At 51.1% G+C, this 20,130-nt stretch overlaps 1 protein-coding gene across 5 annotated transcripts in view; it reads right to left on the reverse strand.

Moving 5' to 3' along the window:
* Positions 1 to 20,130, reverse strand: part of BCAR3 (BCAR3 adaptor protein, NSP family member) — a 202,069-nt gene that overhangs the window by 14,207 nt on the left and 167,732 nt on the right. For 4 of the 5 annotated variants that reach the window (XM_059926475.1, XM_059926479.1, XM_059926492.1 and 1 more), the window contains 5 exons: positions 14,930 to 15,058; positions 12,046 to 12,488; positions 8,753 to 8,856; positions 6,971 to 7,623; positions 1,989 to 2,104 (listed from right to left, as the gene is read on the reverse strand). In XM_059926475.1, coding sequence (XP_059782458.1) covers positions 1,989 to 2,104; positions 6,971 to 7,623; positions 8,753 to 8,856; positions 12,046 to 12,488; positions 14,930 to 15,058 — 1,445 coding nt within the window. Of the gene's footprint in view, positions 1 to 1,988; positions 2,105 to 6,970; positions 7,624 to 8,752; positions 8,857 to 9,207; positions 9,535 to 12,045; positions 12,489 to 14,929; positions 15,059 to 20,130 lie in introns of those variants that run through there. The other variant, XM_059926501.1, reaches the window with a different exon arrangement.

Raw genomic sequence — 20,130 nt, forward strand, 5'->3', positions numbered from 1 at the left:
GGGGTCGGCAGGGGGAGGCACTAAACGTTATACGAAGGATATCTCTGCTTGCTAGGCTTGGAATGGGTGAGGTGGTAAGTTTAAAATGAAGGGTAGTTTGTATTCAATTCTCAAACACAATAATGTCATTTGATCCTGCAGGGCTGCTATAACCTTGGCCTTTATTTAGTAAACACACTGTAATGGAGAAAACAGCTCTCCAGGCCCTAGCAGGTAGATCCCACAGGTCAGACCTGAACAGGAAACAAGCCAAGGAGCCAGACCCCAGGCAGGTGGCAATCAGGAGAAAGAGGAAACGGATGTAGACAAGAGTGGAAGTCAGAAAATAGCCCAGAGAGAAGCCTCAAGCCTGCTGACCTCAGCCTGGGCCTAGAATCCATGCCCAACACACCTAATGACACTGATAAAATATGGCCTGCAACTGGGGAGTTTTCAGGCTGAAATGTATCACATGAGAAACGGGGACGCATGGCAGCACAGCTGATCTCTGTGGCAGTGATGACCACCGGGCCCAGACCAGGAAGGAGGGAAAGTTAGTGGAAATGAGAAGGCAGGCCCCTGCGGCATGGGGAGGCAAGAGGACGCCTGGAGAGCGGGGCTAGCATCTAGAACAGTCTGAGCAGGGAAAATAGGGAATTCGGAAGTCGGACCTACATTGCCCGAAGACACTGAACAACAGGCCAACAAGCACCCACCCTGGCCTCTGATCAAAGGCAGCAGGGGCCGTTTCCTGTCCTCCTACCTCCCAGAAGTCTTCCACTTGGTACTCTGGGTGTTTCCTATGGGATGCATCTGTGGCTGTGAAGCCAAGGCAATAGCAGTATTGGAGCCATTTTATCTGCTTCATAGTCAGGTAACCTGGAAAGCAGCTGTTATCGACCCTCCCAGGCTATTTAAAATACAATGTTTACTTTCTAGGGACTGACAGCCTAGGACTGCACTGTCCACTAGCCATATGTGGCTACTTACACTTAAAATAGTAAACAGTAAAATAAAACATTGCATCCTTCAGTTGCCACATTTCAGGTGCCCGGTAGCAACATGTGGCTAGTGGCTGCTGTAATGAGATCTCTGCCATCACAGAGAGCTGCTGTACTGGACAGCACTGTGACCCAGAACATCAGGGAAAGCCATGGGCAGGGGATGATGACACTCGGGCCCCTGGCCCCTGAATCACCCCTGCCCTCTTCTCACAAAAAGCCAGGGCCCTGGCTGTCCATTAAAGACCACACGTGTGTCATGGCAATTGGGAACCTGGTTGGAGAAACAGAAAACTTAAGATAACAAGATAGTCTCACACACAAAAAACAATCTTTTCTTTTGTGTCAAAAAGGCCAACTTCTACGGTAATATGAGAATCTAGTCTAGTGCTTCTTAAAAACGTGCCTCACTACTTCTTTTTAATTTCTAAATATCCGATGTTCAAGTGAGTGGGTTTTAATGGACAGCCAGGGCCCTGGCTTTTTGTGAGAAGAGGGCAGTGATGCTTCAGAGGCCGGGGGCCTGAGTTCCATCATCCCCTGACCTCTGATCCCCCATCTGTCCACCCTTCAGAGAAAACATTGTTCAGACTCTGTTCTTCCCAACTTCCCCACAAACTCCCACTTAATTCCTAAAGCAGTCTTGAACTCCGGAGACGAGGGGGCCGCAGCTCAGCGAGCCGGGCTGGAGGTGGTAAGGCGTCTGTGCTCCGCCTGCCTGCAGGACTGCTCCCAGCCCAGGCTGGCAGGGGCTGTGGTGAGCTGTGCTCCCAGGCAGATCGTCTGTCCGCTCCTCCACCTGCTCCTGGAGCAGGGACGGGAACGTGCTCTCTGTTCCCTGACTTCCTCTTTGCTGTCTCTTTGAGCTTCTCCAGGAACTCTCTGGCTACAGCTTCTGGGCCCCCCGCCTTCAAGCGAGGCAGAACTGGGGTGGTGGGTGCCTGGCCTCTCCCAGCTCTGCAGCCTGTGGCGTTGAAAGCGCCATAAATGCAGAGCAGCACTGCTCACCTTTCAATGATGTCCAGGCGCAGCTGGTGGCCATAAGGCAGGGTGATGAGCTCCAGCCCTGAGCTCATGCCCATGTTCTTCCTCATCTCTTCAGAGACTTCAAGTATCCTCGCGACCTGTCAAGAACACAGGTTGAAATGAACTGGACCAGGACGTGGGCTTGCTGCAAACACGAATTTATCACATGGAAAGAAATACACTAAACTGGAACAGTGTGGATGCACTTGACTTGTTGCATTTCTTTTTAAGCAGTGGCATCTTAGGATACAGTTTTAATATATTTGGAGGATTTTAATACACATACTGGAATGTAAAACCTGGGAGGAAAGCACCTAGATTGGTCTGCAGAATCTGCAGATTTGGTGTTTCTGCCCGGTCAGAGAACGGTGCAGTTCTTCAAGCTTTTGTCTAACACAGGCTGAATCCTGCTGTGATGTTTTGCTGCTAACAGCAGGGCTGTGTGTGCGCAGAGCAGACGGATCCCCTGCAGTGGAAAAGCAGAGCTGCGTCCAAATGCTGCTCTGCTGCAGGCTCTGCCGTTCATGTTCTCACTTAACGGCAGGGCTGGCTCCTATTACCCTTAATTACACCTCTCCTGGGCTCAGGAAACGCAGTGTTCGTCTGGAAACCATTAGAAACGTGTATAGCGATTTGAAACCCGAGGTCTCAAACACACCCACTTCTTCCCCCCACCCCGAGAGGTCTTCCTTAAAGGAAATCTGGTTTGTTTGTCCCAGCCAGCTCTCCCCATCTCAGTTCTAGTGTGTGATCACAGCTTATTGGAATCAGGTATTAGTTGACCACTTAGGGTTATTACATGCTACCTCCAAATACTACAACTGAGTCAGGCCGTCTCTAAAACGGGGCTGGTGACACTCACAGAGCACTGATGTACTAACAGTGCAACTAGCAGATACAGTGGGTCAAACCAACCCTGGACACGCGGCAGGCGCTGGACAACCCCTCTCCTTGAGCCGGTGTTGTCCTCAACTATAATTATCCCGGGTATATGAACAGTCCAGGTGTCTTCGTAACAGGCCACGAAAAACATCTAGAAGTTTAGCTGATATTATTAACCTTGACCCTTAACTTCTGTGGTTGAGCAGAGGCGCCACTGTCAGCCCCGGGGATGAACTGTCCAGTGCAGACTCCAGAATAGGATGCAGGATTCATACACTGCTCTCTGAGCCTCAGTTTCCCCTTCTCTAACACAATGGGTAAGTTCACCTTTCTCAAAGACTCTGCCAAGGATCAAATGACCCTAAAACCCCAGCTATTTAAAAAGTCAAGTTGTGAATCGTTGGCCACGTGGAAGGGGGAAGAATTCTGGCCGGATCTCTGGACAGAGATTTACACCTTGACCATGACAAGGCAGCCCTGAGGCACACCCCGGCCACCTGCAATCACACACATTTTGCTTGCTTGTTTAGACACCTGCCCTGTCAGAGGCTCCAAACCCAACACATCCAATCCATGCACTCTCTGTGTAACAAGAGTCAAAGCCTTGTCATTGATTCAGTTTTATTCTGGAAGCTCTTTTCCTCTCCAGTCTGTTTTCCTTCAGTGTAAACATGCAATCCCCTGGTCACTTTCCTGACGTATTACCAGGAAATGTTGACACCTGCTTGCCCCAAGGCTGAGCTGTGGAACAAGGGGGCCCTGAGGTCACAGTGCAGAGCCTGGATTAGGTCTCCTGGAAAAGCCTGGGGCCATGCAGCTCAGAGATGCAGAGGAGGGATGAACACTTGTAGAGGATTTACTATGAGCTGGACCCGGCAGTGCAGGGTGACATCAATGCCCCACGATGAGTTATTCTAGCCACCCTCTGCTCTTCTGATCTTAGCCATCCTAGCTTTGCAGGATATCTGAACTCTGCCTGATCCTCATCCCATTGCCTCGGGAGCTGCTGCAGTGACCCAGGGGAGCCCTGAGAGGTGCCTGGCCCTGCTCTCCTCCCAGCTGCCAGGGACCTTCTCCAGAGAAATGAGATTGCCTGGCTCCACTATCCGTGTCTGTTGTCCTCCGCAGAGGACTCTGATTTGCACTGTGCTCTTACAGGCCTGTCTCCCTCACTGAACTGCAAAGTTCTTTGAAGGCAGCAACCTGGCACGAGCCCCAAAATAGACTTAAAAACAAGAAGGAAAGACCCCAGGCCCTCCCCCAGTTGACCCCATGTGCCCTTCACCACCCACACAGGGTGAATCCTCCATAAACCAACCCCTCCCCCCACAGCTTTTGACCTCTGAGTCTCGGCACGTGTGTGTTGCCTGCCACCTGGAAGATGCGTTTTGTGTTCTTCATCAGGCCAACTCCTACTCAGCCTTCAAAACTCATCTCAGACATCTCCACCCGGATTCCCTCTCTCCCCTATGTTTAAGACCCTACCTCAGAGGCCCTGCAGGTCCTGTGCTTTCCCCTGCAGAGCATTTCCCACCTGGGCTGTGGTCTGAATTTCTGTGTCACCGTCGCTCCTGCCTCTCCCACCATGACCTGGCCTGGCTTGGCCCACGGTTGGTGCTCAACCAAGGCTCAGTACAGAACACTAGTGAACACTTACTTAGCTTCACTCTGGGGCAGGCATGGTGTGAGGGCTTTAGTATTCACAGCCACCTGGGTTGTGGCACTGTTCTCCTTTTAGAGACCCCGAGAGGCAGGGGGAGGTGGCATTAGCCTCAGGCAGTTCATCCCCAGAGGCCAGGCCCTTGGCCGCTGGGCCTCCCTTCTAGCTTCTGCAGAGCCCAGTGGGTGAGTGAGGCCAAGGCGGTGCCCCTTTGCAGGGTGGGAGGGGCTCAGCCTGGGGAGGGGCTCACACTGCTGGGCAGGCAGCCTCCAGGCGCTCAGGGCCACGCACCTGTCCTGACACCCCGGGCTCTGTGCACAGGTGGGAACCAGCACTTGGGCCCCAGATGCTGCCCAGTGCCTGCTCTGGGCTTCTGGTGGCCCCATCTGGTTGCATTTAGAGTCAGTAACAACAGCCTTTGTTTTGTTTCCCTCTTACAGATGCTAGTTGTGCGTGCTTTGTTGGCAAAGCCCTGAAGTCAGTGGTTCAGGAAGAGAATAAGGAAATGGCAGGGGACTCTGGAGGGAGGAAGGAAGACTTAACAGCCCTGCCCTTGGGGGCTGGGAGCGGGGGTCAGTCAGGGGGCTCCTGCTCAGGCCTCTGCCTCGCTGCTTGGGGGCTCTGTCCAGCCCCTCTTCCAGGGGTGCCTGAAGGCAGATGGGGGAGTGGGACCCTCACCAGGAGGACAAAATGCCAACAGAGAAACAGAACAAGAAGGAGGGCAGGCTGCACATTCCTTCAGTTGAGAACAGACTTCCAAGGCAGTGGGAAGGTTCCAGACTCTCCTGCAAAGAGTGGTCAGGTGTCTCACCTCCTCCTAGACTACCACCAAGCCCCGCCTGAGGCCACAAGGGGGAAGGATTCATTTCCTCCTGGAAATTAGGCTGTTCTGTAAACCCAGACCCATGGTCCCACAAGGAGCTTCCTCCATGGAGAACCCAGACAGGTTCACGCCAGGCTCCTGGCCTATTGGTGTGGTTCTGCTCTCAGATCCAGGGCCCAGGATGAGAGCTACTTACTAGAACAGGAGACCTAAATCCTCTTCCTGCCCAAACAGGTTTAGCTCACATTAAAGTGAGGTAAGGTCTTAACAAGGCAAATTATCTGACCGCTTGGGGCACTGTCCAAGGACACCCAGCCAACCACGCAAACAGCCCTTGTTCTTCCAACACAGCCCCTTTCCTGGCAGCCCCCCAGACTGTTCACCCCAGAGCAGCCAGCACCTGCTTAATGTTCCTCATTAAGGAACATTGGGAGGCCCCCTGCGCCCCTGTGAGCTTCAATCAACTGAGGAACTCACTGGGGGAGTACTCCGAGATTAGATTTCCTGCCATGATTCATGACCCAGGAAATTTATTTAGGAAAACCCAATTCCTCAATAAGCCCTGATCTTTGAAGCTAATTGACTCCACTGAGCTACAAATGAAAAAGGACTTTAAATCTCTCTAAGTCCTTATCTGTTGCTCAAATGAAGGGATCTGTCTCCTTATACTGAGGCATGGGCTAAGCACACCCCAGCCTTAAGCACCTGCTTTCTAGAAATTTCTCTCTGAAGGATGAGGTTGTCTTGGGGCCAGCTATGAACAAAAGCCACCCATATCTAAAAGAAATGCTTCCTATCAAAAATGATGATGATGTAAACACAGATTTATGTAGTCACATGGAAAGATAGTCATGACATGTTGTTCGATGGAAGACAAAAAGGGTTTGGAATGGTATGTATAGACCTGTGCCATTTCTGTGGTAAATAAATAGATATGCATGCAATTATTATTTACATGTATCTATTTGCGGAATAAATGTTAACAATAGTGATCACCAAGAAGCTGGATTTTGTGTGATTTTTATTTTTTCTTTTCTCTTAATCTGTATTGTATAATTTTTCTCAAATTGTATCTTATAATTTTATTTTATAATTTTTCTAAATTGAGCAAGTAACTTTAAAAATGTTTATCCTAAAGACCATTTTCATAACAATAAAACAAATATATAATGTACATATGTAGCATGTACAATGAAAATAAAAACAACCAAGGCTCTGCTACTCCAGAAACTACATTTTCATCTACAATCTACTCTTCTTTGGACTTGACTTCACCAGTTGTGATGGAGTTGAGGCTGGGGGAGAACTTGAAAATCCATACCAGCTGGGAGAAGGACACAGCAGGGGTGGGAGAGGGAAGGCACGGCCCTGGGTAGCAGCCTGCATCCCTCTGTCTCAGGTGAATTGTACAAGCTTCCTGCCTGGGCAAAGGTTGTCCTGGCCTGTGGTCCCCACCCCTTAAATAAATCCCCACACCCAGGTTATCATCTGAGTTTTCCTGTGAGCAAAGCAGTCACAAGGTAAGGCAGAATGAGGCCCAGACAGATCCTCCTTCCAAACATTCGGAAGTCCAACCAAACCCACCCGCCGGGCACCTACCTTGCAGTCCACGTTCAGCATGTGCTGGGCGATGACCTTGGGGTCGTTGTTGGTGAACAGTTCTTTTGCACGCTTCAGCATCGCAGTTTCCAGGGGCTTGTTCTCAGGAGGAAGGAGCTTCGACTCAAGGTCGTTGGGCTTGAAGGAGGAGGCAGTCTCCAGGAGGGGTGTCACGAATGTACCCTCGTCCTCCTGCCCCTTGTCCCTCTGGGTCGGCAGCGGCTCCCAAGGCTTTGCCCCGTCATTGTCATCAAGGATCAAGTAGCTGGTGTCAGAGTTCCGGGCAGCCGGCCCGCCGTTCTGTTTGGCGGTCAGCAGGTCCACGTAGCTGTCCTGGGCACAGAAGGGCGGTCGTGCTGCCCCGTCGCAGCCTGCGGCCAAGGCTGGGTTCAGTTCGCAGTAGTTGGCCTCTGAGTTGAGCCAGGTGGATGGAGACCGGGGAGCCTTGAGCATGGGCGCTTTGCAGGGCTTGGGGGGAGGTTTGGGGCATAGCTGGCTGTCTGAGCCCCTCAGTGCCCCCCCTGCCCTAGGGTCCGAGGAGACCCTCCGAACCACCGCTGGGCTCAGGGTGGGCTCGCTGCCTGTCCTGAAAACCGGTGAGTTTGGGCAGGGTCTTGTGCCTACACCTGGGGACTGAGGGGGCAGCTTACCACCTGTGGAGGATAAGAGAGGGTCAGAAAAAGCTCAGCTGTGCGAGGAACATGAAACAGACGAAACTAGAGTGACAGCTCCTGGCCCTCAATTCAGGCCCTAGGTTTTCGAATTTCGCCCGCAAAAGAAAGTCAGTATGACCACCGCAGGCCCGATCTAGAGCAGTCTAGAGCAGTCTAGAAGCAGTCTAGAGCATGTCAAGGGCTAAGATGGCCCCACCCCACTTCCGGGGGAATTCTAAATCCCAGCGACTACCGACAGCTGGGCAGCAATGTCATTTTATGGTCACAGAAGGTTAGTACATTCAGAACAGGGAACTACATTGAGCTTGGAGGGCAGTGAGTAATCTAACCTCGCCCTAAGAAACACAAGTCTTTAGCATAAAGACTTTAGCATAAAGGGGGGGCCCTGAGTCACTCTCAAAGCCAGGGTGGATCCCAGCCAGCTTTAAGGAAGAGATAGAGACACACGGGGAAGGGAGAAAAAGACACTGAGATAACCCACATCCAAGCGGTTTACAAAGGGGCAGCAGGAAAATCACCTTGTGGTTCCCCAAGGAAGGTCGGTTATAAAAAAAACGAAAAACAATCCCGTCGCCTATTAACATAATTGCTTACTTGATTTCCCCACATTCCATACCATATCACTCTTCTGGTTGTGGCAGGAGAATGGAGAGGAAGAGAGGTCTCTACCGGGAGCCCCAGGACTGACCCACTCACCGTCTGCCCAGGGAGGAGACTAAGGGGGAGGTGCATTCATTATGAAGACCACCAGTTAGCAATTGGGCTTAGAATCAGGAAACCTGGGTTCAAATGCTGGCTTCACCATTTACTAGACAGATGAACCCAGGCAGGTCACTTAATATCTGTGCCTCAGTTTCCTCAGCCGCAAAGACGATAACCATGCCCACCTTGAAGGCTTGTTACGAGGCGTAAAAGCTAGCACCCATAAAGCGTCCAGCTCACTGATTTGCATCTGGATATAGTTCTACAAACCCCTCATCCTACAGCCTGCAGACATGGAGTCTTCTGTCATTCCCAAATTAGGTGACCAGATGGAGCAGGCGAAACAGCCTAAAGGAAATCAGGGGAATGCTGTCACCCTCCTCCTCCCAAATTCCCAAAGACCTACCAATTGGCAGGTAACTTTCCGACTGGTGGGCTTTGAGGGACAAGGCTCTTCTGTCCTGCATGTGATCCAGGCAGGCTGGCTGGCTACCACTCTTCTCTCTATTTCTGAAGCAAAAGACAAGTGGGGCAGAAACATGTCATTAAATCGTAAAACCTTTAGGCAACGTCATGGAAAGTTTAAAAAAAAAAAAGATTGCTCAGAATGAGATGCTCCCGCACAGCCTAAGAGTAAAGGAATGTCTGGTGGAGGGTGGAAATTACTGATGGGGGCGATTAGTACATGACTGTGCCGTGGGCTGTGCCCCACGTCCCCAGGACCAATCCAGTTAGGTCCTAGGCTGCCTCCTCTGAGCCCTTCCATCCTGTTGAGCAGATCAGGGTAAAGGTTTCAAGATACTCTCAGGAAAATCTGATGAACTGGAATGTGTACTTTTAACAGCGCCTAAAATTACTTACAGACCCAGAAGGAAAGACTTGTGTAACTAACATGCATTCTCCACCAGGCCTCACAGTGCCACGGTCAGGAAGGAAGCTGTGGGGCAGTTTCCATTTCAGTGCAAATCTCAGCGTCCCCCAGATAACCTGCAGGGTTGCCCGAGGAGCGTCGAGGAGGATCCCACAGCCAGCCTCCTCGGGCCGAGTCGGGAAAAGGGACTTGGTGGGGTCACCAAGCAGCAGCTGCGAGGCACGGAGCACAGCCGCACAGGGAAAGGTGGAACGAAACGACAAGATCAGCTAGCATTCCTCTGTCCCTTGCCAGTTCAGATTGCGAATTTCTCTAATTAGCACCAAAGGACAGAATTTCTCTTTTGCTGAAACAGAAAGCACTGCACCAGCCAAGTCGTAATGAACTTGAATCGGCCTCCCCCTCTCCAACGCCCCCGACAAGCTTATGTTACAGACATCGCCAAGTTCTTTCCTACCTTTGCAAGCACCAAAGAAATAAAACAAACCAACCCCCCCCCCCCCAAACTTCCAGCAACAGAGAAATTCCAGCAACGCCTCAGAGATAAAGCAGGGCAGAGGGCAAATTCCAAAAGGCAATAGCTTCAGCGAGGCGATAGTTAAGCAGTGATCACCGCCAGCGGTCGGACTCCAGGGCCCCATCACCGGCCCGGAATGCAACCTGGCAGAGCGCACGCCTATGCCGGCGGGCAGCCAACCAGCAGGCCTGACTTCAGGGAAGGTGTGGAGCCGCTGGCGCGGAGGGGCAGGGCTTCGGGGCATCTTCCGTGCTGAGCCCACGCCACTCCTACGATTAGGCATCTCTGGGCCTGCAACCTGTGCCAAGGGGTGACAAGGCTTAGGGAGCTCTGCTCTCAAAGGGCAATCCGAAGAGTGGCTCTGTTAGGTTTGTATCGTCGACTTAGTGACTTTCTCAGCCTTTCTTTTGTTTATCTTTTAAAAAAAAAATCCGCATTTTAAACCCAGGCTGCTGAGGGCTGACCAGGCGGCCTTCCTCCCCAGCACCGTTCCTGGCAGGGGTTCTGTGGGTCATCCTGGCTCTGTTCACGACACTGACTGCCTACTCACCAGTTCAGCAGCCAACCCCCGCCCCCGCAAAAGAAACAGAAGAGAGGCCCCCTTTTAATATTTTAAGGGATCTCACGTCCGATCTTATTTCCATGAAAAGGAGAATTTCTAAATGTCAGCTCTTGCCTCCCTCCCTGCAACTGCCCTGAGTCCTGCATTCTACTGCTCTCCAGAAAACAATAATTATTAGGATTATGAACACTCACCTAGCACTTTCTATGTGCCGGCGCTGTTCGAAGCACTTCACAGATCTTAAACCATTTAACCCTCAAAAGCCCCACCTTTCCAAGAAACTGAGGCCCAGAGCAGGTAAGTAGCTTGTCCAGGGTCGAGCAGATCGGGGGTGGACCAGCATTTGAGGGCAGGCGGCAGGGTCCACCGCCAGACGCTGACTAACATCTCCCAGAGCTTCCTAGTAGCACACAGCCGTCATTCGTATTACTCACAGAGTCCTGTATTTTGCTTCTGAATTTTTGCAGTCTAGAGATTACAGTTTATGACATTTCCTCCTGGCCCAGAAAGAAAACCAGTGAGTGGAATAAAATATGTTGTGCAAGCTTGGACGCCAGGGAGCTGGAGAAGGGGAGCCGTGTAACTGAGGGGCTGGGACCCTACCCTGCCTGCCTCTTGCCTGCTTTCCTTTCCTGGCGGTTAGATAATAGGCACAAGGCCTCCTCTCTCCATGAGAGACAGGTCCTGTGTTAACACAGGGCCCGCCACTCACAGTTGACAGCGGGGCGCCTCAGCTCAACCTCCACTTCTCTGAACTCTTCTCCCCGAGATCCCCCGAGGGTCAGACTGCAGCCCCCAGGCTCTTGACGTCTCCTGTCTTAGGACTCTGGTCTGTTCTGACCTAGTCAACCACCCTCTCCCTTTGGACCAAGCCCTCAGCTAAGCCTTCAGGCCTAACTTCCCTCCTGAACCCCAGAACTGTTGCTGGACACTGGCCCTCAGCAAGCCCACAGTCGCGTCTCAGATGGAACAGCTGGTTTTTCCTCCGAAGTCCTCGCCCTCCGGTCCCTCCCGCGGTGTCTGACTTGCCCTTCTCCATCGTCCGTCCCCTCATGCAGAAGAGTCTCAGGAAGGCTGGGTCTGAGTCTCCTGACCCTCGCCCTACTCCACCCGCACAGCCTGACCCTCCACGGCTCACTAGCTGCTATTCCGGCTCCTCCCCTTCCTCACTCCTCTTGCACAGCGCTGTCCCGTACAATTCTTAGGACATCCCGTTCCCCACATTGAGTCTCTGAGGCTCCTCCAATCCCCTAGCTTGGCATTAAGGCCTCCCCGATCTGGTGGGGGTCAGTCACCTCCCTAAACCTCCCCCTGCCAGCCCCCTGCATGGATCCTGTGTTCTAGCTCCACCAGTGTCCTCACTCCAAGCAATGCTCGCCCCTTTTCTACCTCTACTCTTATGCTCATGCTGAGCCCCCTCCCTCCCTGGGAATACCCTTCCCTTTGCAGCATCTGTCCACGTTTTCCCTAGCCTTCAGCCTAGCCGGAACCCTTACCGCCTTCGCTGGGAGGTCTCTCCCACTCAGCCGTCCCCTTCCTCAGCAACTGCATCAGTTATTTTTGGCACTAACTCAATTGGGAACTAATCACGCACTGCCTCGTGACAGTTATTCCAGTGACACTTGACATTCTTCTTAACGTCGTTCATGGTTCTTCTGCTCCTGGGGGAGCACGCCCGCCTAGCTAAGCCTGCTCCTGGCCAGAGGGTCCCCCACGCTCCCAACACTGACCAAGGAGGCCCTGACCCACCTGAGGAGGTTGCCCCTGGGCAGGCTCTGCTCTCGGGCCTGGGGGCCGCCCATGGTGAGGCTCAGCCTCTTGGCCACGTCCGGCCTTCCCTCGACGAGGCTGCCCTCCTGGGCCCGGCTGGGGGAGGTGCCGTAGTGCTCCTCCAGGCACCGCAGGGGCACTGTCCTGTTGATGGGCTGGAAGATGATGGCTCCGCTCTGCTGGGAGATGGGCCGCCGGTTGCCCACATAGCAGCGCACCAGGCCGGGGATGGAGTCGAAGCTCTCCGTCTCAAACTGGTACTGCACTCGGCTGTAGGCCTCACTGAGCCGCAGGACCGTCCGGCGGATCTTGAAGTGCTGAGGGAGGTTCTTCCACTGACAGGTCAGGACAAAGTTTCCGGGGCTGGACAGGGAATCACGAACCAGGAAGTCACCGTCCCGCTGCACGAGGTTTTCTGACACCTTTGGGACAAAACAGTGAGTGAGGGGTAGCCAAGGCAAGCTTAGCTGCGCTGCGCCCCACTTCCTTGGGCCAACAGAGGACAATGCTATTATGTCTCTTCTTCCCCAGTCGGCTCTTCATTTCGTCAAATGCCAAATTCTTAGAAGACCCACTCATTCATTTAAGAGCTATTTGCTGATCACCTACTATGTGCCAAGTACTACTGTAGGCACTGTGTTTACAGCAGTGAATGAAGCCGACGAGAGTCCCCGCTGTCTCAGAGCTTCTGTTTTTAGCGGACAGCTTCTATTTTAGTGAGGACAAACAAGCAACAGGTACGGTATGTCAGATGTTGTAAAGTTAAGGAAGAAGTAAATCGGGATGCGGGCTGTCCTCTTAAATACTGTGGTTAGGAGGGTATCAGGAGAAGATGATATTTATGCAGACCTGAAGGATATGAAGTGATGGAAAATAAATGAGAAAATATGTGTCTGGTGGGTCTGATTCTCCCCCTTCCCCCAACAATTGGAGGAGGGTGTTTGTTGTCATCTACGAGTCACCCTCAGAGCCCTCTCCTAAGACACCCCTCTCCAGGCCTGGTCGGTGGGGAGGAGGGTCCACATGCAGGTGGAGTCCAGGCACTGTGGAATCGACCCTTGAGTGTGGTTCTGGGCACACCGATTACCCGGGAGGGCCTGGAACACAGTGGGCCGGGTCTCTCATCTCACAGAGTTATTGGGAAGATTACATACCTGCATACATACTATATGCAAAGCATTAGTACAGTGCCTGGAACACAGTAGATGCTAAAAAAATCATTAGCTATAATGATGCTGGTGTTTATAACAAAAGGAGAATTTATACTGTGTTGTAGTATGGTTGTTCCTGTAGCTAATCTGCCTGGGTTTGCATTCTGGCTTGTCTGGGTGACGAGTTACATGGACAAGTTACACTCGGTTTACATCATCTGTAAAACGGGGATAATGTCACCTACAGAAGAGCTATAAAGATTTAAAGGACTAAAGTGTTGGCTATAACTATCATTATTATTGTCACAGTCTTTAGTTATACAATCGGGAATGATGTATAGCTGACAATTTACACTCATGGCAAATGGGAAACAAATTTTATGCTCACGATAAGGAGAATGATGGTGGTGACAGACATCAGATTTATAAACTCTGATAAGTTTTCTAGGACACGCCAACATTTGATCCACTAGCTTAGAATAGTATGCTACCATGGTTACCTTAAAATTGCATCTTAGCCTTAAAAATGTTTCCACACAGAAATTCCATTTCTTGGAATTGAGCCTGAGGAAATAATGATAGTCATGAACAGTAGTTATCTTCAAGGATGTTGGGGAGAGTGTCCAATACAGAATGGAGAAAGCAAACAGTGGACACAGACAGTGGAGACTGGTGAAGATCATTTCAGAGCAGGAGAAAATTCCCAGGATATATCACTAAGGGAAGAAAGTGGGCTGCAAAGTTCTATGCAGCATGAGCTCATACTAGATTTGGAAAAGTCTGGCAGGATTTATATCGAAATGTTCATAGTGGTTATCTCCAGAAGGGAGAATTACAGGTAAGAGTTTAATTTTCTTCTTTTTACTCTCTTTTCTACAATCGATTTTACACCAAAAGAAGAAAAAAAAAACAAAGTTAGAATCAGGATTATTTCTTTGATGATGCTGAGAAAGCTGCTACATTAAAAAAAACCGGTCACAACATGATGCCCTTCCCTCACCCTCGGCCACCCCTTTCCTGTCACGTTGTCCTGCGTGACTGGTCAGATCAGGTTACAATAAAAACCCAAGGGAAACTCTATGCCTCAATTCTGCACTTATTCTATTTTTCAATTTCTATACTATTAAATACAGAAACATCATTCAAGGCTATGACCCAAAGGACAATCACACAAAGTACATTCTGGCCATGAGTCTGTCGTCGCTGGTATAATTCCTCTTCTTTCCCACCCCCGGGCCTGGGGCCGGGGACGGGAGGGATGGAGAGTGAATAAGTGCCGGCCCCACTAGGGCATAGGCGGCCTTGTCGCTCTGGGTCACCCGCCCTGATGATACCCTCTCTTCACCTGAAATTAAACCACTGCCTTGAGAAGGAAGCAGGCTCCACAGGGTATGAGGCTGCAGGCAGCCGGCCAAGAGTTCAATTAGCTGAACCACAGCCCAGCCTCATATTCCCTTAGGTACCACCCTGCACTGCTGCCTCCTGCCTGCGCCTTGTTTACAGAACCACAGAACACCTGCTCTCCCTTCATCCACTCACCGGCGGCCACAGGGAAACGTACTTTGGATTCCTGACCGTAGCTCTTCCCAAGGTCTCCTTAGAGACGGGCCTACGTTAAGTCGCCACAGGCCACCCTGTAGTAGTGCGCGCTGGCTGAACCGGGGCTCGCTCCTGGTGGCCTTGGGCGCGTGACCCTGCGCGGGGGCGGGTACCTGTCGGGGGATGCGGCCGTGGTACCAGGCGTGGCTGCGCAAGTCCTCGCTGCTCAGCAGCAGCTCCTCCTCCAGCTCCTTCTTCAGCCTCTCCGGGGTCCTGTCCATGACGTGCCTCTCCTTGGAGAACTGCAACACAGGGTCACCAGTGACCTCCCAGCCTGCTGGGGCCGGCGAGGCCAGGCCAGCCGGCTGGAGACGCCGGCCTTGCGGTCGGCTGCTTTGCTAATCAAACCAGTATATGCCCAAAGCCCCGGTCAGGTAGAGGAGGCTGGATAATGATTACAGTTAGCTGTGAACTTTCATTTCTCTGGCTGCAGAGAGCGTGTAGTAAAATTTTCACCTGCACTCGGGGACTATGATAGGAGAATCGGCCAAGCCGCTCCTTTTATCAGTCTACTCGGGTAGCAGCTGAAAACGTGGGGAGCAGGGCAGGGGGCGCCAGGGAGAGATGTGCCAGGCCACCCAGCGAGCTTCCTCATTCTCCTTCAGAGCTGTCCTAACACAGAGCTGGGAAGGACAGAGTCCCAGCCGGCCCGTGGTCCCAGGCCTGCAGGCCAGTGCTGCCCAAAGCGCAGTCCCTGGGCTGTCGTGATGGCTCTGAATTCTTTGCTCCTGGCAAACTCCAGTTCAGGATCGAGTTTGCCTTTAGAAACGTTTAGAGCAATTGGACAGAGTAATGTCTCTTGAATCCACTAACAGAAGTCTGAGTTTGTATTTTGTATGTGATTTTAATTTCATTTTTCTGATATTTCATTTTTTATGACAGATTGGAAAAGGAAACTTAAATCAAAACAAAGAACTGGCTCTTCACCTCAAGTAGTTTGAGAATCACTGAATCTAGGTCACTGCACAGCGGCTGGGACGGGAGTTCTGGGTGGGTAGCACTTGTTCCGGGTTTAATTTAGAACCCACGCCCACTTACAACATGTGAACTGAACTTGGACACCTTCCTGGTTCCCGGCAAAACCAGGCTCAGGGACTGTGGCTGAAGGTCATATGAGCAGGAAAAGGCTGTGTCCTTGGTGTTTTCTCAACTTCCCCAGCTTGGCCTCAAAGGCCTGTAGGAATCACAAAACTATCCTCATCACACTGCCCTGCACCTTAGCAAGGAAAGAGCCCCCCAAACCTCCTCCACTCGAGAAGAAGAAAAAGACCTGGGATTTTACAGCTGGATTCTCATCCTCAGCCCACGAGGGCACTGGCCACAGCATGACTCCCGGGCTGTTTTCAAGGTGGGGCTCTGGCTTACTAATGACTGACTTCTCCCTCCTCCTCTTCCCCACCACTCTTCTCACAGAGTGTTTGACGGAGGAGCTGAATACCTATCAAAGAGATACTGATGTTGGCTGCCCACGGCGCCCGCAGGCATTAGCACTGATGTTTGACACTCTTGGCTTCGATCATTAATTATGTACAGGTACATCTGAAGACAGCTCGTTGGGAAGACTTGAGTACAGAATGTAGATTGTCAACCAGGCCGCATTTGCTATTCGTTTATTGTCTGTCTTGCCTCCTGCTAGATAATAAGCTTCACGAGACCAGAAGCCCATCTGCCTTCTTCCCTGCTGCCTTCGAGCAATGCCTGAACACAATGGTTACTCCGTACTCACTGAATGAACAAATATCCCAATGTCTATGACTTTTCTTAGTTATGGAGGTTCTCCTGTTTCCTCTCAAATTATTTGAAGCCCTGGTTTAACCGGGTGTGTTGCCACACAGCTAAAGGATGACTGACATTCCTCAGTCTTTCTCTCTTATAGGGAGATGTGGCCACATGGCTAAGTTTTGGCCAAGGAAGGGTAAACTGCCATGTTGGTGGGACTTCCAAGCTGAGATGTGATGGCTGGAGCTGCAAAACCATCCTGGATAATGAGGAAGAGGCCAAACCATAGGAATAGGGGAGCAGAAGGCCTGAACGAGCCCAGGTCCCTCACAACGGTGAGGCCAGCACTCCAGCCCTGGAGTGCTGGCCTCCAGGTCTTCCATGTGATCTTCTAGCTTTTTTAAGCCTGTTATTTTGGGTGTTCCTGTCACTGGCAGCTGAGCTAAATCCTAACCGATTCTGTGACCCTGGCCTCTCTTTAGCCACCCTGACAGTCTGTACACCTAGCCTAAATCCCTTGTGCTGAGTCCTGGGTCCACTTCTTCTTGGTCTGAGCTCTGAAAATGCAGCAACCAGCAGGTCCTATCCTCTGTGTAACCCTCCACTGAAACTGTGTCCGCCCAGACCCCGAAAGCTATCCCCGTACTCTCCTCGCTCCCTGATAGCCAACACCCAGGCCACGTCCCATTCCCCCACCCCCTCTCTCTTTCTCAGCATCTCATAAACATCAAAGGTCTTTTGTAGCATTTTATATGGGGCAATCTTTTACTTCAGGTTTTGAGATAATATTGTTTTGCACTTGTTACCAAAAATAAAAAATCAGTTCTCGTTACTTCTGTCCTAACTCCTTAGAGGAAAGTCCACAATTACTGTTCTCTCCCCCTGTAGACTCGGGAGCTGGGGCACTCTAGGGAAGTACCTAGAGAAGAGAGAAAAGATCCGTAACACTGACTCTCAAATAATCTGGGACAGAAGACCAGACTTCAGAAAATATGCCCTTAAGCTCTTGCATAATTTGTGAAAAGTTAGGAGGTTACACAGTTGTCCAGACTTGTATTTTAAACGGGGAAGAGGAGAAGGGAAAGGGAGGGAGATGAAGAGGGAGGGGGTGGAGGGGGAGCGGGTGGAAGGAAGGGAGGGAGCCAGAGCCAGAGAAAGCAAGAATTGCAAAGGGCTCTTCATTTCAAGCCAGTGAGGGCTGGTTCTACTGCATTAAAAGGAGCCAAGGGGGCCTCTGGGAGCTTCTGCATCTACAGATGATGTGGGCAATGTCTCCCAAACAACTGAAGAGGCAATTCAAAAGTCACCCACATACGGTCACTCTCATGATTAAAATAGTGGTTATTTGGGGGAGGAGGCCTTCTAGAACTTTCACTCATTGTTTTAATCACATATATTAACGCAACTTTTATTTTTCCCAGGTGCCTATTTTATGACATCTTGACCTTGCTGACTCTGATTTTGCCACTGTAGGTAGGTACTTTGATGGGCTGTCAACCCCGTGGTTGGCGAGGGGTGACCATATAAGAAAGTAGTTTACACTGAATGGAAGTGCAGTACTCACTGACCTTTGGACCTTATGTTCTTCAACTGCCAGAGAGAAAGCAAGAGAATAATTACAAATAATCGATCTCTCAAACAAATGCTATAAATGTTACCAATGACCACCTTATAGTAACACAACTTTTTCTTCAAGCTCAAATTCTCTAACTATTTGCCCCTAAATTTGAACTTCATTCCTGGAAGATAAGTCTGATTCTTTGTTTCTCGAGCCTCTTATCTTGAGGAGAGGAGGTGGCAGCGAGGGGAGGCCAGAGATGGAATAGGGTTTCACTGCACCAGCACGGGCCCTGGCCATCCTGAGCTCCACCACACACAGCAGCTGGGGCACAACCTTCGGAGGAAGGGAAGCTGCTAGGCTTTGGATCAAGAACATTCTGCCACGAGTCTTGCCAGGTTCATTCCAGGGACCAAATCCACCCGCAGCCACCATAAGAGAAAGATGCAGGCTGGACACGTATCTTCTACTCCAAGTCTTGCCTGAGTCTGATCCATCAGAGATTTGAGAGCAGTCCTTTTTTTTGGGGGGTGGGGAGGAGGTGTAGGAAAATGTGCTATGTACGTAAATTAAGCAATAAGTATACCTTGAGCAGGAAAGAAAGGAAAGAAGAAAGGGAGGGAGGGATGGAGGCAGGGCTTAGTAACTACTGTGTCAGGGTTACCCACTCACATGGCTCCACCTCTAAAACTTCTTCCGGTCCCAGTCATTAGCTCTGGGGTCTGAGACGAGAGGTAGGTAAACGGATAACTACAGCAAACGGGATGGATGAGGCCCACAACTGTCCAACCGAATTGAAGTTTAGCCAGAAAATTCATAAATTACTATCATTGCTGCTTTTCATGGAAATCTGAGTCTAGCTACTACTACTTTCCTACTGCCAGCATTTTCATAACCCTGATGTCAACGGATGTTATAGCACAGTGTTTAAGAGCTCAGGCCAGCCTGCCCCCTCCATCCATAGGCCACTGTGCCCCTCACCAGCTGTGTGGCTCTGGGCAAGTGACTTTACCTCTCTGTAGAGCTCCTGGTCTGCAAAATGGGGATAATAACATATGACGAGATGTTAATAGGGATGAAATGGATCAATATCTGTAAAGCGCTTATAACATACCGTGGCACACAGACAGCACGAACTGTTAACTGTTTTTATAGGCCTATGTCAGAATGCTACTCACCTGGTTAAATAAAATGAACAGTTTACGTTTGAGGTGTTTAAGGTCTGATGCACAGGCATGGTGGGTGGGTCAGCATGTGGGAGGAAAGCAGCCTGGTACTTGTTTAAGTGCCCACTGGCTACCTCAATCCTCCTCAGAAGCCTCGCTGGCCACCTGCCCCAGGCCCTCTGGTCCGGTTACACGGCCAGGACCAGTCCTAGCTTGCTGAGGCCGCCTCCGAAAATCACTCTAATCTGGAATGAACATCTCTGGAGCCCCACACCGCAGGCAAGTCTGGTCTTGACAGGCTGGAATAGCCGGAGCCCAGGAGATGGTTGGAAAACACATTCTGGAGGCACAGAGCCAGCTCCACCGACGTGCTGGGAACCTCGATTAACAAGGAAACCCACATTTCAACAGTTCTCTGAGGAAGCAAAAGCTGTTCCAGCCCAGGGAGGAATGGAGCTCAGGGTCTCCTCTTGCAACGGCTGTGTGATGTGCGATCCTGCATTTCAAATCAGGCACAACAATGGGACCCAGAGTCTCAGGAGGTTTGTGTTCCTGAGTCCGGGGGATGAGGTACGTGTGCTCGCCACCATCGGGGGGAAAGCCCCAGAGCCGCTGTGGGAGGCTGCTGAGAGGATTAGGAAAAGATGGCATCTGCATTATAACTAATATTTTATTCTCTCCCTGCCTGGAAGGAAAGCTTCCCAGTTCCCACAGAATTTTAAATTGTGCAAATCACCAGGAAAGACCACATCCCCAGGCTGGGAGCTGTGGATGGAAAGGAAAAGACTGCGGAGGCGCCATCTTGGGGCCAACAACAATGGTGACCAAGCAGTTTGCCAACCCTCAGGCTGCCGGCGGGCGACAACAGGCT

Source organism: Balaenoptera ricei, chromosome 1 (assembly GCF_028023285.1).
Source record: "Balaenoptera ricei isolate mBalRic1 chromosome 1, mBalRic1.hap2, whole genome shotgun sequence".
In the NCBI taxonomy this organism is placed as follows: domain Eukaryota; kingdom Metazoa; phylum Chordata; class Mammalia; order Artiodactyla; family Balaenopteridae; genus Balaenoptera; species Balaenoptera ricei.